This window comes from Meriones unguiculatus, chromosome 5, assembly GCF_030254825.1.
Source record: "Meriones unguiculatus strain TT.TT164.6M chromosome 5, Bangor_MerUng_6.1, whole genome shotgun sequence".
Taxonomy (NCBI): Eukaryota; Metazoa; Chordata; class Mammalia; order Rodentia; family Muridae; genus Meriones; species Meriones unguiculatus.
Genome location: NC_083353.1, coordinates 83759131 through 83779211, shown reverse-complemented (window position 1 = coordinate 83779211; position 20081 = coordinate 83759131). Strand labels below are relative to the sequence as shown.

Genomic DNA, 20081 nt, shown 5'->3' with positions numbered 1-20081 from the left:
CACTTCCTTGGGTGAGAGATTGCAGAGGCAGAGATCATCAAACAGGAATTGGGCTGACAGAGCTGGGCAAGCTCAGGAACTACTTTACTTTTGTTATCTATAAATTGGAAGGAATGTGTGTTTGTGTGTGTGTGTGTAAAGGACACAGCTGTGTTGACATGGGGCATGCACTTACTGCTGTGACACCCATCTGTCCTCACGTCCCATGTCCTGTGGATGCCATCCCCATATCTAGGCACTCACATGTGGCGACACATATCCTGCAGCTTTTCCCGAGCCTCAGGGCAGGGGTCCTGGATCTCAACGACAACGCTTTCAGGAGGGGTTCGGACTCGGACAATTGGGGGTGTGATCTCCTCTATAGGCTTTCCCTTGCCTGTAGTTAGAGGTGAGGAGGTAGAAATAACAGATACAGTGGGCTTTAGAGGTGGGTTTCGAGCATCACATTCTCCTGGGGGAGGACTGCAGAACATATTAGGAGGCTCTTTTGTGCTATGCAGCTATGGGGATCTTTGGCTGCTAACTCAGCAAGCCAACAATTAAAGGTACATCAGAGACTGAGGAACATAGTGATGAACAGCAACATGCAATGACAAGGGGCTTAATGTTGATGCCTCCATAGTTCCCTATAACCAGTCCCCTTTTACCAAGGAGAGTGAAGCATGAGGAAGACAAGTCACACAGGCAGGCAGGATGGGTGAAGAACTGGCTTCAAGCTTCTCAGTTTCCAGCCTTACCTCCAGTGTCTGTGGAAACCATAGGGGAAGCATGAGCCAAACTTGACCCTCCTTCACTACCCAAACCTCCCCCGTCTGTCTGTCTAACACATTTGTCATCATAGTTGGCAGGGTGAGTGGAAGGTCCTAAGGCCTCTCCTAATGCTCAGCAGCCCAGCCCCCATCTTTCCCTTAGAGCTTCTTTCTCTCAACTGTTATCTATATTTGGTTGTGAGCCTAGCCTTTAATGGCTGAGCCGTCTCTCCAGCCCTCACCTGTTATCTATTTCCTCTAAAGTTCCCTCCCTTCTTGTTGGCCTTTCTGAACAGAACTGGAGCCTGCTAAATTTGGGATACAAATACCATTATTTCCCCATTGATGGTATGGCTGGACAGAGCTGTGTCATTCACAGTATGGAATCTGGATACTGCCTGGGCTGGAAAAAAAATAGATTGATGGGGCTGGAGAGATGGCTCAGCAGTTAAGAGCACTGTCTGCTCTTCTGTCTGCCCTTCTAGACATCCTGATTTCAATTCCCAGCGATCACGCGGTGTCTCACAACCATCTATACTGGTATCTGGTGCCCTCTTCTGGCGTGCAGGTGTACATGTAGGTAGAACGCTAAAATAAATTTTTTTTAAGTTTTTTTTTGAAGAAAAAATGGATTGAGTTGGGGAGGCACACCGGGAATGGGATGCATGGGATGCGATTCTGGTTGCTGTGACTGGATGTGCTACAGCTCTGGAGTGCTTGTAAGGGTCTGTGGCACGGCTGGAGACGTTGCTTTTTTTCTCACCTTTCTTTTTGCCTTCCTTTCCCGTTGAGAGGGAGAAGCTCAGACAGCCAGTGGAACTCTGGTAGATAAGCTGGTAAGGCGTGTTTACTCCCATGGTAGACATGTTCATAGCTGATTCTAGGGAAGAAGAATGAGTCTTCTTTACAATCTTTTAAAATCAGTTAAATTACAAAAATGTAATGTAGTCTTCTTGTTTAGAGAAGATGGTGGGCCAGATATTCCAAAGTTACCTATAGCTATAAATCAGCCAGTTTTGTCAGATGTACAGACAAGTTCAGAATAAATAAACGACATATTAAGGGTCCCCTTTATGGGTCTCTGTACCTCAGCTCTCAAGGGTGAAGAGCCTCTCACACTTAAAAAAGAAGCAGAAAGCACGCACGGTGTTAATTATTCTGCAAATGTCAAATGTGCCCCTAGGTATGGACAAACCTAGGCATCAAGGAGGAAGGACTGAGAGCTGGTTCTCCCTTATCCAATGCATGCGAGTCAGATGCTCCCCCAACAGCCTCTCGGTCCTGCAGTACCCCAGCATCTTCTGTGCTGCCACCTGACATGCGGCCGCTTAAGAATCCTAATGCAGTCGTTGGCCACACTGGGAAGAGAAATAAATAAAGAGGTCCACTGACCCCTCCCAATGCACAGATCTATCTTCCTGGTACTAACATGAGGCTTAGGTTTAAATAGGGCACAAGAATTATGCATTATCAAGCAGTCCTGCCCAAGGTATTGCCTTGCCCATCACTGACATGCCTCTGAGTATGTCCTGCAAGTTATCAGCTCTGTGTCTCTATATCTTAGAGATAAGTTTCCCCAGTGATTGGCCACAAGGTCCAAGTCTTTTCCTTCCCAAACATGAGACCCCTGGGGAAATTCCAGTCCTTTAGGGTTCACTGTATTAATAGACTGATAGCCAAAGTAAAAGCACAGTAGCCTCTGTAGAATATCTGCACCCCTAATTACAATCTTTTATGAAGCCCACTGTCTCATTCACTTGTTCTCTCCGCAAATAAAGTTATGTCACTAGTCAGGCATGAAACTGGGGTTAGAAGATGCTCAGAAATTCACTCATCACAACACACTCAAATTCATTAAGAAAACAGTAAATGCAACCTCATTAAGTAAAAAAAGACTACAAACATATCCTCCACCCAGGATGATCAATGCACAAGAACAACCACTTATGCTAATGTTTCAGATATTAAAATTAAAACATCTTTCAGTACCTTCTACTCTAGTAAAAATGAGACAAATGAGTAAGAACTAATGCTAGTCAAACTGTCCATGTAGAGAAAAATCATATAGAACGTTATGTGCTGATTGTGACTCTCTGACCCAGTAATCTCTACCCTGGGAGAGATTAACCAATTAACCAATGCAACAGAAGAAAAAAGTGATGAGCAGACAGCTGCATATAGAAGTAAAAGAAAAAAAAGATGTGATGCTAAGCTCTTAGATAAATATGGAACATGAGTGTTGGGAGGAATCTGTCTCCACTCACATGACAAATATTGCAAACCATACGGCCATCCTGGCAAACATTTGCAGTTGATCGCATACCAGAGACCAAAAGATAATGGCAATACTATCAAAACATATATGCATGAGCCAAGATGGCAAGAGTGCTTTCTTTTTGGATATTTCACTCAGTAATGTCACTGTCAAATGAAAATGAAGAAGCAGCCCTGTGACAAGCCAGGAGGGCAGGTTCAGAAGAGGAAGACAAGCAGGAAGCAGTCTTACTACCATGGAAATGTCACCTTAGCAAAGGGTATGTTCTGGCTAGATTTAAAAAGATATGCCAGGAGTACTTAATAGAATGCAGTCCAGAAAAACACAAAATTTGCAACAAACTATACCATACTTTGAATTTAATGCACTAGCAATTCTAGCTAATTAAAATCTGGCCTCACATGAACGTTTTCCCAAATGAAATGAGTGCACCATTCTTTCCATTGTACTTGACTATTTTAACTGCCGACACCCTACCCCCAAGAAAACTTCAAAGCCTTTTTAAAGAGAAGGCTGTTTCAGGCTACAGATAGCTTGTGGGTTAAAAACACTTTGAAGGCCTGATGAGCTGAGTTCAATCCCCAGAACCTGACTAACGATGGAAAGAGAGAACAGACTTAATAGAATTGCCCTCTGACCTACACATGTATACACAATATACACATACATACATCTACAATAGCAATAAACAAACATTTAGAAGTGAGAGAGTAAGCATCTGCACCAAGTGTCAGCCTGTGAGGGATTTCTGAGTGAGTCCCATGATGGGAGGGCCTTCTGCATCCTCCATTCAATAATCATGGTCCAGGTGAACTCTCATTTCACTATCACCCCACAAATCATAAGTTCTGAGGGACGCAGGAGATATTTGCTTTGGTGACAAAGGCCTGTTATCCTAAAAATATGCTTAAAATACTTTATAAGATGGAATATAACTCATATTTTAAAGACAGTAAGAATTAGCTCTCAGAATCCACAGGACATTGGTTCCCCTGCAACTGTGTATATGTGTTGGGGGGGGGCAGTGGGAGACAGGCATCTATAACTGGAGTTACAAGCATTTGACATAGGTGCTGGTAAATGGACTTGGGTCCTCTGCAAGAGCAGTAAACAAGCGCTCTGCCCCCTTCATCTTTTGAGACAAGAATCAGTGAACTGGCTGGACTGGCTGGCCAATAAGCCCAGAGATCCTTTTGATCTGTGTCCTCAGCACTGGGATTACTGAGGGTCTGAACTTAGGTCCTAATATTTTGTGTGGCAAACAACTTATTAACTGGGCTATCTCTCCATTCTAAACACTTTACTAACCCCAGATGACTCATGACACTTAATACAATATGAATGTTATGCCAATGGTTGCCATTCTGTGTTACTTAGAAAACAACACTGAGGGAAAATGCCTGAACACATTCAAAATAGAGGCAATCTTTTTTTTTTTTTTTTGAGACAGGGCTTCTCTGTGTTGCCCTGGCTGTGTAGACCAGGCTAGCCTTGAACTCAGAGTTCTGCCTACCTCTGTCTCTAGAATGCTGGGATTAAAGTCATGCACCCCCAACACTTGGTCAGTGGCAATCTCTTAAAAAATGTTTTAAAATTTTTATTATTATTTTATGTATATATTTTTTCTGCATATATATCTGTGTACCACACACAGCCCAAGGACACAAGAGGCCATCAGTTCCCAAGGAACTGGAGTTATAGGTGGTTGTGAGTTGCCATGTGGGTGCTGGAAACTGAACATGGGTCACAAAGGAAAAGCAGCCAGTGCTACTGATAAGCACCCCATCAAAAATCAACATGTTTAATTTGTGATTGCTTTGAGGCAGGAAAATTTTTAGGGACATGAGAAGAGGGCCCTTTCACCCCAGAATGCAGTTAAAACCTCCCATTAGTGAACCAGGAATTCTAGCACAGTTAACTGTGGTACTCAAAGCCTTTCTCCCTCCCAGATGTAAAGTAACAATTTTCTAGAAACCTCACCAGAGACCCCATTTATGGGAAAAGCACAAGCAACAAACCCTTTGATGCAGACATGGTGGCTTCTGGTTTTACCTCCCTAGATTATAATCTCATCCAAGGTGTGGCTAGAACCACCTCACTATCTCTTATCAGTGGGTGGGGAGGAGGGGAACGGACTGTAATAATTTTGAGATGTAACTTGAGAGTCACAAAAATGACATAATACTAAGACAATTGTGTATCTCTCTTGAGAAGCCCTACCCACATTGTGTACATCTTATTTTCCTCTGCTCTTTCTTGGAAATCAAAACACACACACACACACACACACACACACACACACACACACACACACACACCTGAATGTGTCTTATTTTCTTCTTAATGGCCCTCTTCTTCTTGACCCTCACAGTTAAGACTGTGCTCAAATATCTTCAACAAAATTGCCAGCTCTGCTTCATCATAAACCAGCTGGTCCTGAAATTCTTTTTGAGCAGCCATAATTCCCAGTTCTGCCTTGGTTGAGGTTCCTAAAAGTTTAAGTATTTCCCACATCAGGATGCTGAGGGTAACAACTGAAGCTGTGCCTTTGTATCCTCGCTGCTGATTGACTGAACACGTGGAATTTGTGGTTACGAGGATGCCTTGCTCAGGATTTGGCTGGCTCCCATGGGGTCTTATGACAGACTTTTACATTCATGTAAAAGACCTGGTCCCCACAAAAGTGTATAAGTCCTAAAACAGAACACAAGGTATAGAACTCTCCCTGTGTCAATCACCTGCCTCCCGCTGTTTACAGCAACACTGAGGGACTTAAGACTCTAAAACCTAGCTGACCCAGTTCACACTAGGCATCAAGTAAATTCCTTAAAATGGACTCCTCTGTTCTTTTCTCCCTCAGAAAGAAAGAAATGTTTGACTGGAACTTAATCTTAGGAAAAGAAGCTTAAATTTATCAAAATAATATTTTATCTTGCTTAACAAATTGGTCGATACTAATTCTATGCTATGATGCTCTAATCTTACAAAATTTTAAATGGTATGCAAGGTCGCTTGATTTTCTTTTCCCTGAATAATTGTTTAAAGCAAAAACATGGTTCCCTTTGTGTTTTCCCTTGGCTAAAATATTCAAGGGCTTTCTTGTTTATTCCTAGATTCTCAGTGGCTCTGGCACCCTTCCCTGTTGTGGGATCTGACGTGGCATGCTGTCTTCATCCCACCACAGCATGCAACAGCAACTTTCATGGGATCCCTATGTCACTTTCATTAACTTCCTTGAAATCCTATGTTGATTTGCTTTGGGTGTATCTATCATTATCAGGTATTTAGCCTTAATCATCAAGAGACCTGGACAAAGACGCTGCCTTGGTAGCAAGGAGTGGGGCTAATGGATGGCTGACTGCTCAGTCACAGAGCATGGATAGAAGATTTCATTTGTTCTGAGTTCAAACTGACAGCACTGCTAAGCATTCAAATGAACACTAGTGTCCCTAAGCTAAGCTAAAGATATAGACCACCACAGGGGAAAAGCGATGGAAACCAGGGACCAAGGATCAACATGAATATTTGCCAAAGACATACACAAGGCCAACAATATATGAAAAAATGTTCAAAGTTATCATCAGAAGAATATAAATCAAAGCTATAAGGAGATGTCATTTCATGAATTTTATCAAAAACAATAACAATGTTAATGAGGGGATGGAAGAAATAGCTTTATAATTATGGTAACATTGTAACTGAATAGTCATAATGAAGATTCCCTGAAAAATTAAAATAGCTGGGCAGAGTGGCACACACCTCTAATCACAGCACTTGGGAAGATGAGGCAGGAAAATTACAAGGTAACACTGGCCTGGGCTACATAGCAAGACCCTGTACCAAAAAAAAAAAAAAGAACAAAACTTAAAAATAGAACTATCATATGTCAACCTCACTTGCAAGTATATATCCAAAGGAAATGAAGCCAGTATCGTAAAGAGATATCTGTACATACATGTTCGCTCTAACGCAATTCCCAACAGCCGACATGGAATCTGCCTGAGTATGCATCAGTGGGTCAACAGATAAAGAAATGTGATACATATACAAAGTGAGATAGTATTTGGTCTTAAGTAAGTAAATTCCACCATTTACATCAAAATAGAAGAGTTTAGAAGTCATTATGCTAAGTGAAATAAGCCAGGCAACAAAGATAAATCCTGCAGGAGCTCACTCATGTTTGAAATCTAAACCATCCAAACTCACAACAGAAAGAACAATGATGGTTGCTTTGGGTGTTCGGGGTGATACTGGTATTCTAAATCCTGGAACTGAATGAGCATCACTTTCACTTTATACTATATTTGTTATTTGCTAAGAAGGTAACTGTTCTTTTCATACGCACAGGTAACTAGGTAAAATAAAAACTTATTACAGTCATTGAGTGAATTGTGGTATTGCAGATCTTGTTCACCTACCTCCATATCTCCAAAGGTCACACCTCTAATATTTCTCCTCCTGGTTTATATTTTGATATATTCATAAACAATGTCTCTTCGCTTATATCAAAGTATTAAATAAATTACTACTAATACATCCTTTCATACCTTTTTCTTTTATCTGATGCTAGTTTTTGAGATTTACCTACACTGCTGAGTGTCTTAATGCTTTAGGGTAAGTGTACAGGGTCTCATGTAGCCCAGACTGGCCGAGAACTCACGCTGCTGAGAAGGATTTTGAACTCCTAATTCTCCCCTGCTTCTAAATGAGAGTCAGGATGGCAGGTATGTGTTGTATGCTCAGCTTGATTTATTCATTTTTGTTGCTCACCATGAAACAGTATCTATATGGACCATAATTTGTCTTCTTTGGTAGACAGCTGTTTCTAGTCTTTCTGCCTCTCCAAATGATTTTGTAACGAGAATTCCTATGGGACTGCCTGTATGCATGGGGCTGAGTTGTGGCTAGCAGATGAAAGCTGATTCCTATATGCCAGAAAGAGGTAAGCCCAGACACAGAATATCAGGATCATCAGCAATTCTTTGCTGTGACATCTTTACCATGTGTACTAAAGGGCTGGTCTGCAACAGATTGAAATTTTAAAACATTGAACACAGACTGTTGAAATACATGTCCTAGGAATGACCTGAGGAGCTAGACTATGAGATGTTAGGTGAAGACATTTTCACCAACAATCAGGTTGCCCTCTATCAGAGGTACATGAGCTCTCCTTGCCAGCAGCATGGCATATAGGACTCCTGCTGCTCCACAGCCACCTTAATCTCTGGAGCTTTGGCCTTTCTCCCTGTAGCTTTCACCTTTTTAGCATCTTCTTGTTGGCACTGTTTGCACCTTTTCTCTACTGGAGGACACCCACCTTTACTTAGCTGTGCTCCACTCAAACAGCTTTTTCCAATAGTGCCAGTCAGGCAGTCAAAGGCCATCTCCTTGGCATTGAGATGAAGGAGCTGGCTGGCCTCCACAAAGCGCTTGGTGATGTCTAGAGGATCAGCACCTGATGAAAGAATAAGCAAAGACAAAGTGCTTTTCTCCTGGCATGAATAACTCTTCCAGAAAAAGACATTTGCAAATGGCCTAAGAAATAAAGGTGAAGTCTTACTTTTGATGTAAGGATGAGCTCCTGAGATGTAGCCTCAATTGGGCAGAGAGCCCAAGATCCAATAGGCAGAACATTGCTCCCAACCCTACTGCCTGCCTGCCTGTCTCCTTGCCCACAGCTGAGCACTGAGGCCTCCAACAGGCAGCCACTGACATTGCTTTAGGTTCTTCCACAGCCCTCGAATGATGCCCTCAGTTTAGGGGCACTGGATTCTCAGAATTCCCTTGGCATTGTTTGAACCAGACTCTTGATTCACAAATTCCATGTCTCCACTCCTCAATGCAGTTCTGTCTACCTCTGCACCATCACCCCAAACTCTCCCTTCACCACCTCTACTGCCTTTAGCACCTTTTACTGCCACCACTGCTAATTTTTGAATAGGTACTCTAGAGATGGGTGATTGGGAGGGGACGTGGGAAAGCAGAGGAGGCATAAAAAGGGTACTGGCAAAAAAGAGGAAAACATAGTTCTTGCATTAAACCTACATCCCCCCCCCATTCCCAGTGCATACTTACACAGGTTAAGTATCCCTTATCCCAGGGTTTAGGGTCAAAAGAGTGTGGGGTTTGGCAGAGGCCAGAGTTTGGAATGTCTTCCTGTACATACTGAGATATATGGGGATGAGACTCAAAGACATGGAATTCTCTGATGTTTCATGTGCACTCTGTGTGCTGACTGAAGATTGTCTTACATGCAAATTATCCTGTACTGTCAGCTGTGGAATATTCCACTATGGCATCATATGAGCACTCAACATCCTTTAGACTGCAGAGCCTTTTAGGTTATGGATGCTCAACTCATACCTGTAGGGGTAGATGTGAGGCATTGTGCGTGTATGTGTGTGTGCTTGTCGCGCCCCCCCCACCCCGTGCAGAAACAAAGTGGAATCTGTGAACAGCCTTACCAGAGGCAGACTCCACCATGGCCTTCATCTTCAGAGAAAGCAGCTCCGTCAATAGGTGGATGGATTGCCGCTGAAACTTTTGCAGTGTTTCTTGGCCACTGGGTTTCAGCCGAGGAGGGGCTGGTGTGGGGGTCGAGTGCTTGGCCCCAGTGGGAGATGTGAGGATTACTGGGGGTGGTGGGGCGGGTGGGGGTGGCTTCTTCTGCAGCGGGGTCTGCACTGGGACCACTTCTGCAAGCACCACTGTAGGAGATCCAAAGGAGATCACCAGATCCTGAATTTCGGATGGAGTAGGCACTGCAGGGTCGCTGATGAGTTCCTCCCAGGTGAATTCAAAGATATTCCTGATGCCTTTTGGGATGGAAATGCCTGCGTTCCGGCAGACAATGAAGAGTTTGGAGATTTGGGCCAGCAGTTTGGGAGCTGTGGCTGAGTATTGTAGGTACAGTTCTCGGTTACTTTTGACCTGGTTCATGTCGTCTGGGAAAGCATACTGCTAGGTGACACTGTCCATCTCAGAGGAGAGGGACCTTCAGTTGTAAAGACTCAGCACTCTGAGAAGTGACGTGACTGGGCTCAGAAGCTCTTACCTACAGAGAAGCCTTGCGAAAAGATGGAGTATACATGCAGAAATAGCCCAAACAGGTCATCGAGCCAGTAGTTTCTGTCTCAGAAGGATAAGAGAGTTGCTGGTCATTCTTTCATGCTAGAATAAAGCATTGCTACCCTCCCTCATTTCCCAGGGACAGCAATGCAAATGAGCCACACTGGGGCAGGCCTGCTGCTGAGGATAGGCCTAGAAAAGTTCTAGAGAGGGTCACTGAATCTGAGTACCTAAAGTAGGAACCTTGGGAGCTAGATAAACAAAAGGGCCAGGGCAAGGAGAATAGTCTCACTGCACCTTTTGTAGTTAGCGACCTGAGGGTAGAAGATCTGCCTGTGTCTACTGAGTAAAGCCTGAAAAAACAAAAGGATTTCATTGATTTTATCCAGAGACAAAGGACATGGGAGCTCCTCGTCACAAACCTGTGATGCATATTGGATTACTCAACATGTACAGCCTAGGCCAGGCAGCAAAGCCTGGAGGACAATACAACCCCACAGTTCAAAATCTGATACCACAGGCAACATTCCACAAAGTCTAGGACATCAACAATTGCAAAATGCACTGTTAGAAAGATACCATTGACTGGAAGATGTAACACACCTGCAGAGATGTTACAGTGTGAAAAATGCATACCCTAACATTTCCACAGTGGACTGTGGGAAGCATCTTCCCTCTTTAACAGGGCTGCTCAAGGGCTCTCAGTGTTCAAGTAAGCTGGGGGGGGGGGAGTCTTGAATTTAGCAGATAACACATTTATGAAAATATGTGGATCTGGATCTTATGCTATACAAGAACAATGCCTATTTCTGAGGGCTTATTTCTGAGGGCCTACATGAGGATGTGAGCCTCTGCAGGAGAGCAACATGCAGGAATGTCCATTTGAAGGAAGTTCAAGCAGGACTTTTTTCCTCTCATGGCCTTTCTAGCATCCTCCTGTAGTTCTAGCTCATCTCTGTCATCTGTCCAGAAGCCAATCCAGCATGCTTGCCATGTCAGCCACAAGAGCAGAGGGCAGGCTGCTGGCTGCACTTTCCCACCATTCTTGACATTGAGTGCAGCTGTTCAGCCATCTCTTTTTCCACTTTCCATCCTGACTACTACTTTTCCACACAGGCAATCCTCTTCTTTTTCTCAAGCTTTGACCTTGGGGGCTATCCCAAGTTCACCATTTCAGGACAGTTCCTCAGGTATACCCCTACAATGCTTTCAGAGAAGGTCCATGCCACTAGGTGTATACAATCTGTATGAGAAGACTATTCTCTCTACTGTCTTGTTAATGAGGAACCAGAGCCTGAACTGGGAGATGTCTGTCCCTAGATACAAAGAACAGAGGCTTTTGCCAACACTAAGCCTGGCCTTTGAGCTACCTTTGCCCATCTATCAGGAACAAAGTTCTCAAACAAGAGTTCCATAGGACAAAGCTAACATTCTACAGGCTTCAAGACAAAGTGGCTTCCTGTGTCTATCTGCTGACCTCTGGCATTGTCATTTCTCAACTTTGCAGATGCAGAAAAATAGATTTGTTCTGGAGTGGTCAGAACACAGAACAAAGACACAACTCAGAATCTCAGGCATCAGGGCAGCAAGCCAGAGAGGTCTGACCCTAACTGTACAGGGTAGATAATGATGACAATGACATTTCTTCTCCCAACACCCCCACCATCTCTCCCTCCTCCCCCTCTTTCTCCTCCTCCTCCTCCTCCTCCTCTTTCAGTCAGGACTCAAATGAAAAAGAGACAACGATTAAGAAATTTCTGAAGGGATACAAGTGAATGTATAAAATTATTTAAAAATAAAAAAAATATTGCTAGCTAACAAAAAAAAAGAAATTTCTGAAATATGTGCAATGTTAACTGTTTGGCAAACTTCTCCCCTATTTTAACTAGTTCCTATCATTTGAAGTTAATTACAAAGACCTATCATACAGATAAAAGACAATTCTTTAAATAGGCTTACTGAGCTGTATATAAATATATACATATAAATATATTTAAATACCATACCATATAAATCAGTTGTAATATATGTGTAATATATTTAGAAACACAGCAAATATTTCTACTGAACTTTAGAATAGTTCATCATCTCCTACAGAAGTTCATTTGTGATCACTCCCATTTTGCGCACTCAAATAACTTTATCTAGCTTGTCTATATAGATTTGACTGTTTTTAAGATTTTAAATTATTTTAATAAGATGTAGGTGTGTACGCCTACATGTGGGTATGTGCACATGAATGCAGGTACCTGAAGAGGCACATGATTCCCTTAGAACTAAAGTTATAGACACCTCAAAGCTGCCTTTCATGGGTGAAAGGCAGTCCAATGGAAGAACAGCAAGTGCTGTTAACCACTGAGCTATCTCTCTAGCCCCAGATTTGCCTTTTTGTGGATGTATATATGCAAGATTATGTGCAGGTATATGTGCATGTGTATGCAAGCATGGGGAGACTAGAGATCAGTCTTTGGTATTGTTCCTCAAGAGCCACACAGCTTGTTTTTCTCAGTCAGGGCCTTACAGGGACCTGGGAGTCACTTAGACCAGATGATCAGTGAGCCCCAGAAATCTGTGTCTCCCCAGTACTGGAATTACAACACACATTGCCACATATAGCAAGCAAGGTATCAACTGCACTATCCCACAAAACCCCAGATTTACCTGTTCTGGACATTAGTATAAATGGCATCATGAATTATATGGTCCTTCCTAACCCTTAAGTAGCTTATTGGCACTTGATGGCTACTGGAGGAGGAAGTCATGTTTGTCTGAGGATATGGCCACTGGCATGTTTCCATGTACCAGTGAGACCCACACCCATGCACATACCAGCATCACTAGTTGGACGTGGTGGGCATGGTGGTTTAAATGAGAAGTGTCCCAGGTTTACGTATTTCATCACTTGGTGGCACTGGTTTTGGGGAAGTTAATGGGAACTTTTAGGAGGTGGCAGAATTGCTGGCAGAAGTATCTAGGGGGTTGGCTTTAAGGGTTTATAGTCTTATCTTACTTCTTAATCTCTCTACTTCTCTCCCTCCCTCCTCCCCTCCCTCCCTGCGTATATAGATAGAAATGTAATCAGCTTCCTGTTCCTGCCACCATGCCATGCTTTCCTGGATATTATAGGCTTTCCCTCTAGAACTGTAAGCCAGAATAAACTCTTGCTCTGTAAGTTTCTTATGGTCATGGTATTTTATCATGGAAAAAATGGAAATGAAAAAGTAACTAATATAGTGGGCTTTTAAAAGAAAGAAAAAGAAAAAGACATGAAGTTACCAGGTGAAAAGATTAGGGGAGTTTGAGGGAATTGGTGTGAGGTAATGGGGTTGCTGGATATGATCAAAATATATTATATACATGTATGAAATTCTCAGAAAAATAAATATAAACACTTACGTGATCCTCTGTGGGTTTTTTGTTTGCCATAATGCTTTGACCTTTTATCCATGATGGGCTAGGCTAGGCACACACATTTAATCCCAGGAGGGAAGCAGAAGCTGGCAGATCTCTGAGTCTGAGGCTACCTTAATCTACAGAGCAAGTTCCAGGACAGACTGGGCAATTAAAAACAAACAAATAAACAAAACCTGTCTCAAAAAATTTTGTAGTCATGAGCTGGAGTCATCAGCAGTTCAGAATGATTCAGGTTCAGCACCAACATGGTAGTTCATAACCATCTGTAACTCCAGACCCAGGGTATCTAGTGTCCTCTTTGGCCTCTTCAGGCAGAGTGTACATACGTGCAGAGTCTGTACACACATGAAGGTAAAACACTCATATATATAAAACATTTTTTAAACAATCACCCATATAGCAGCATGCATAAATACTTCATTACTTTTTGAGTTTTATTACTGTTTGTTCAGTCTCACTATAGCTCTGGCTTGTCTGAAACTATGTAGATGAAGCTGGCCTCGATTCACTTGTCTCTGCCTCCTGAGTGCTAGGATTAAAGTCATGTGCCATGGGTCTGGAAAAATTGTTCAGTGGTTAAGGCTGCTCTTCCACAGGACCCAGGTTCAATTCCCAGCACCAACATGGTGGCTCACAACCATCTGTAACTTCAGTTCCAGGGGATCTGATGCCCTCCACTGGCCTTGAGGGCACCAGGCATGAATGTGGTACATAAGCATATATGCAGACAAAACACCATATACAAAATAAAATAAAGGCATGTGATACCACACCAAATCTTGTTTTTCATTGTTTCATTGTTTGTGCATATATACGTGTGTGTGTGTGACCTTTGCATGAAAATCAGACAACAACTGCATAGAGTCAAGCCTCTCCTACCTTTACATGGGTGTGAGGGTCAAATTCAAGTTAGCTTCCACTACAAGTACTTCACCTGCTGAGCCATCTTGCTAGCCCTTTTTTGTGTGTGGCAGGAATACATGTGTGGGAGGGCACATGTGCACGTGTGTGTGTAAGTGAAGGCAACAGGTAAGTTTCCAGTGACTTTCTTAGTCATTCTCCATTTCACTTTTTTTTAGACAAGGTCTTTCACCAAAAAAACGAGAGCTCACTAATTGACTCTACTAGCTGGCCAATGAACATCAGAGATACTTCTGTCTTTTCCTCTTTCTACTCCCATCACACGCTCACACCACACTGGGGCTGTAGCTCTGCCAGGAAGAAGTGATGGGTATCCATAACTTAATTCCTCATGCTTGTACGGAAGGCATTTTACTGATTAAGCCATCAACCCAGCACTCTACCTTTCTGAAGAACTCCCAGACTTTACCAAAGCAGTAACTCCATTTTCACAGTTCCCAGCAATATTTTGGAGGTCCCAATTTCTACATGCCCTTGTGAACAAACCTTGTCCCTATTGTTTTGGTTCTGATATCATCACAGTGGATATTAAGTTACTGATTTGATTTACAATCTCATGTGTCCAATGACGTTAAGCACTTTCCTATATGCTTAGCAGGTATTTTATATACTTGAAAACATATCTACTCAGACCAATTTTAAAAAGCCAATTTTAAAATGTTATTTTAATCCTGAGACTCATACTCCAACCAAGTACCATGCATGGAGATAACCTAGAACCCCTGCACAGATGTAGCCTTTGGCAGTTCAGTGTCCAAGTGGGTTCCATAGTAATGGGAACAGAGAATGCTTCTGACAAGTACTGATTGGCCTGCTCTTTGATCACCTCGCCCTGAGGGGGGAGTAGCCTTACCAGGCCATAGAGGAAGACAATGCAGCCACTCCTGATGAGACCTAACAGACTAGGATCAGAAGGAAGAAAAAGAAACCCTCCCCTACCAGTGGACTTGGGGAGGGGCATTCGTGGAGAAGGGGGAGGAAGGGAGAGATTGGGAAGAGAGGAGGGAGGGAACTAGAGGGGGGATACAAAGTAAATAAGTATAATTAAAAATAAAATAAAATTTAAATTAAAAATGTTATTTTAATTAAATGTACAGATGATATTCAAAATTTGCTTAAATAGTGAATGTCTTACTACACTCTACCTATAAGATGAAGATGAAGCTGTTGGGTACAGGACCTTGAGAGTTATTTTTAAAGGAGGCTGCTTTTATGGAAAAGCCCACTTTTAAGTCACTCACTGCCCTTCTCTTATGTCTTGCCCGGAGTGGATGAGATGGGTATATCTCTAGCAGACATTTGAACCATGAGTTTACTTCTCACATAAGCTGGGCCCTTTGCTCCTAGTAGCTGTAAGCCACTTCTTCATTCAGATCTCTAGTCTTGCCATAAAATGTTATTTCTTAGCAGCCATTTTAGATCGTGTCGACTCTCCTCATCTATCCAATTGTATCATGCCATTCACTTTTCCAGGATTGAGACATGAGTCTTGCCCTTGAGAAACTCAATGTAAAAGGAAGAATGAAATGAAACTGACTTAAAGTAGGAATCACACTACAAAAAAAAATGTGTAACGGCCATGGTGTCTATATTAGTTATGTTTCTATTGCTGTGACAAAACATCAATTATGGAAGGAAGGGTTTATTGGGTTTATGGTTCAGGGAGGGAAGCATCACTATGACAGTGGGGAAACATGGCAGCAGGGAGGCATGAAGGTAGGAATAGCTAAGAGTTCACATTTCCAACTTTAAGCAGCAAGCAGAGAGCAAACTGAAAATGGCACAAATCTTTAAGCTCTTAAAATCAGTCTCAATGATATAACTCCTAAACCTCCCCTCCCCAACACTGCCACAAACTGGGGGCCAAGTTATCAAATGCCTGAGAATATAGAGGTATATCTATTGTCCAAAATCAACATATTATACTCCCTGGCCTCCATAGTCTCATGGCCATATCATACTGCAAAATAATTCAGTCTGTCTTCTAAAGTCCCTGTACTCTCTTAGTCCCAACACTGTTTAAAAGTCCAAAGTTTTTCTGAGACTCAAGGCAGTCTCTTAACTGTAACCCCCATGAAATAAAAAAGCAAAAAATATATATCCAAAACACAATGGCATAGATACACATTTCCATTTCAAATAGGATTACTGAAAGCATAGTGGAAAAAAAATACTGGACCAAAGCAAACCCAAAACTCAGCATGGTAAACTCCTAATCCTGTAGCTCCATGTCTCACATGAAAAAGCTTAAATAGTTTCATCTCTCCAGTTCTGCTGCATGCCTCTCTCTTAGGCTGCTTCCACCCCCTATGTTCTACTCCCTTTGGCAGATGTCTCATAGCTCTGGTATCTCCAAAATAGCAGGGCCTCCAATGCAACACAAGCTTCACTTCCACAACTTCAAACAATGGCCTTTGAGGGCTTCCATACAGTGACTCCCCTGCTACATGCCTGGCTTTGGCAGCTCTCTGAATCCACAGAGGAAGATTCCACAACCTCTTAACTAGTGCATCCTTCATTACTCTAAAACCAGCACCACATGGACAACATTGCCAAGTTCAGTTGTCAGCTTTGGATGAATGCTGGCCCCCACTGAATCACACTTGCTACACTTTTTGTTTATTGTTTCTGGGAGCAGAAAATTCCCTCTGCCTTTTCTTTTCATAAGGTGGAAGTTTAACCAGATGAGGCCTCTCCCTGAGGGCAACCTTTCCTTTATTTTACTATGGATCAGACGTCTCTATAATTTCTCTTTCAGCATAAGACTTGGCTGAAACCTTGTTTCCTGGTGTTCTCTTCCCCTCAAACTACATTTTTTATTTCTGCCATACTTATTCTTCTTCACTGCCTAGGATTACTAATAACTATGCAATAGAATTAATATAGGCTGTCTTGAAATCTCCTCTGCCAAAGAAATTAGTCCATTGCTTTTTAAATTGAGTCTCAGGCAAAATCTTAGGAAAGCAGCCACTTTTTAAAAATTCTTTTATTTTATTTTTTGCCAAAGCATCATAAGAATGGTCTTTAATACACTTGCTAACATTGTTCCCCTCTGAAAAAGGAAACCTCTTGTTGGATCTCCACAATCCACATAGCTCTTAGTACTACTGTCTTTCAAGTTCCAACTAGGAAAGCTCATTAAGCACTGCTTATTCAACTGCTTTTCTAGTCTAAAGCTCCGAAGTTTTCCACATCCCCCCCCCAAGAAAACAAACAAGCAAACAATCAAAAACCTCAGCACAGTCAGATCTGTCACCGTGACACTTGATTCCTGACACCAAGTTTTTCCTTTTCTATTGCTCTGATAGGATTCCAAGGCCACAGTAATTTATAAAGAGAAGGGTTTATTTAGGTTCGTGGTTCCAGAGGGATACACATGACCATCACAGTGGGAAAGTATGGCAGCAGGAACAGCTTAGAGCTTGAATTTCAAACCTTAAGCCACAATCATAGGGCAGAATCAAAATGGTGTAAGTCTTTAAGCTTTCACAACCTGCCTCAGCAATACACCTCCTTCAGCAAGAGCCTACCTCCTAAGCACCGCCCCCACACAAACAGTTCTACAAACTTGGGGCCACATATTCAAATGCCAAAGAATATAGAGGCACATCTATCATTCAAACCACCATAACATCCAAAAAAAAAAAAAAAAAAGAGTCAAAAGGCAGCAGACCAGAGGGTTTTGCTGAAGCTAAGAAGGCACCACACAAATGGGAGGAAAAAAAAAACACCAAAAACCCACATGACTGAATAACAGAGCCTTCTGAAAAACAGTGTGGCAGGCACAGTGGGCCAGAGAGAGCCACAGATGAAAAGATGAAATATAGTCATGCCTGTTAACGCTTGAGTTATTATATACTCAAACATTTCATGCAGCACTGTCATGGGCACATGATGACAGATTGCATGCTCAGCATGGGTCCCTTCAGGTCATAATGGAGTTAAAATATCCCATCAATTGGTGACATCACAGTTGTGATAGCCATGCCAGGATAGTACTGCATATTGTTCCTGTTCTTGTGATATTGGTGTGAACATACCTATCACAAAATAGCATGGCACATATGGTAATGGGGCAAATTTTGGTTGATACTTAAAAGGAGGACACATATCCTTCCCTGTAGTGGCACTGAGCCAAGAACAAAGTAAAAGAAAATATAGCTGAATACTCAAAAATAAAAGGAAAGCAGGCTTCCTCAGGTCATCTGGCCATGCTTCACTAGTTTCTGGTTCCTTCTGCTTTTGATCAGAATGCTCTTATAAGGCCTTGGTGTATACAAAGTGGTTTGTGTGACTGCCCTTTGATAAGCATGGCTTCTGATAATGGAACAAAAATGCTAGTCCCTGCTGTCCTCTGAGCTGCTTGGTACATAAGGTGGTATCTGGAGAGAATTTTCCAGCAAGGAGAAAAACAAGCCACGCAGAAGAGTATCTTAGCTCACATGTTGAGGACCAGTATGCATTCTGCCTCATCCCATGTTATGCCAAGGCTCAACATGAAACCCTGGTAATGCAGTCCTGGGGTGTCAACACTTGGAAAATACCTGACCCCTCTGCAGGGACATCCACTGCAGTGTCACCAGGTCCCCGTTGAGATGAACTTCCTGAAAAGATCAAGAATGTGTCCATGTGACCTAGTGATGTCACTTCTCAAAGTGATGCTTAAGGGGACATATTTCAAAGGCAGTTTACAATTGTTAATATAAAAAGTGCCCTGGCTGGTTATTTCTTACACATCCAAATGCTCACCTGTGCTTTTTGTTTTGGTTACTTTGAGGAACTACTAAGCAGCAACTAAAAGTAACTGAAAGCTCAGTTTTAGAAACCTTAATTGAAAGCAAACCAGCTATATGGTGCTTACATTACATGTTGCACTGACTACTATTCCCTGGAAATACAAACTAGGATCCACAGAGCTAGAGAAAAGCTTAATAGTACCGATTATCTGTGGCTAGAAAACAAGAAGCCATATGTCCTGCACAGCTCTCAGAGCACCTGTAACCTAGGAGAGCAGGTGGGGAGAAGCATCAAGTCTTTTCACAAAACCTCAAGCCACAGTGACTGTGGAAGAGTGGAAAGGGTGAAGCAGGTGAGGCAGAAAAAGGTAGACACCATGCTCCAACTCAAAGCTTAATGTTGAGTGTGAACAAGACACAGAAGAGGACAAAACATAGCCTGAGGAAATGCTTGATACGAGGCCACATTGGCTGTTTTGAGTTCCAAAAGCATGTGGGCTTTTGGAGCTAGGAAAAACATGGCAGTTAGAAATGAATTTAAATGAAAAGGAAAGAAGGGAAGGAAGGAGGGAGGAAGGGAGGAAAGGAGAGAGACAGAGGGGAGAAAGGGAAGGAAATAAGATACTGACTACTCCTATGTGTGGACACTCATTTACTGTACACACACAGTAAATAAGAAACAGAGGTCTGGGTTTGGTTTATTTTTAAATTTTTTTGAGACCATGTATCAGTTGTAGCCCTGGCTGACCTAGAACTCACTATGTAGACCAGGATAGCCTCAGAGATCTGCTTGCTTGAGTGCTGAGATTAAAGGCATGCACTGTCAACCTGAGCGTGGGGAACGGGTTCTTATGAAAACATAGCCTCACATGAGCATCTTGACTTTCCTCCAGTTTCCCAAACATTAACATCTTCAAT

At 42.5% G+C, this 20081-nt stretch overlaps 1 protein-coding gene across 1 annotated transcript in view; it reads right to left on the bottom strand.

Annotated features, from left to right (window-relative positions):
• Positions 1-17418, bottom strand: part of C5H3orf20 (chromosome 5 C3orf20 homolog) — a 54613-nt gene extending 37195 nt beyond the window's left edge. The window contains exons 1-4 of the mRNA XM_060383756.1: positions 9489-17418; positions 8342-8479; positions 1513-1629; positions 244-376 (exon numbers count right to left, since the gene is read on the bottom strand). Coding sequence (XP_060239739.1) covers positions 244-376; positions 1513-1629; positions 8342-8479; positions 9489-9963 — 863 coding nt within the window. The 5' untranslated portion in view covers positions 9964-17418. The remainder of the gene's footprint in view (positions 1-243; positions 377-1512; positions 1630-8341; positions 8480-9488) is intronic.
• Positions 17419-20081: the final 2663 nt, after the last annotated feature.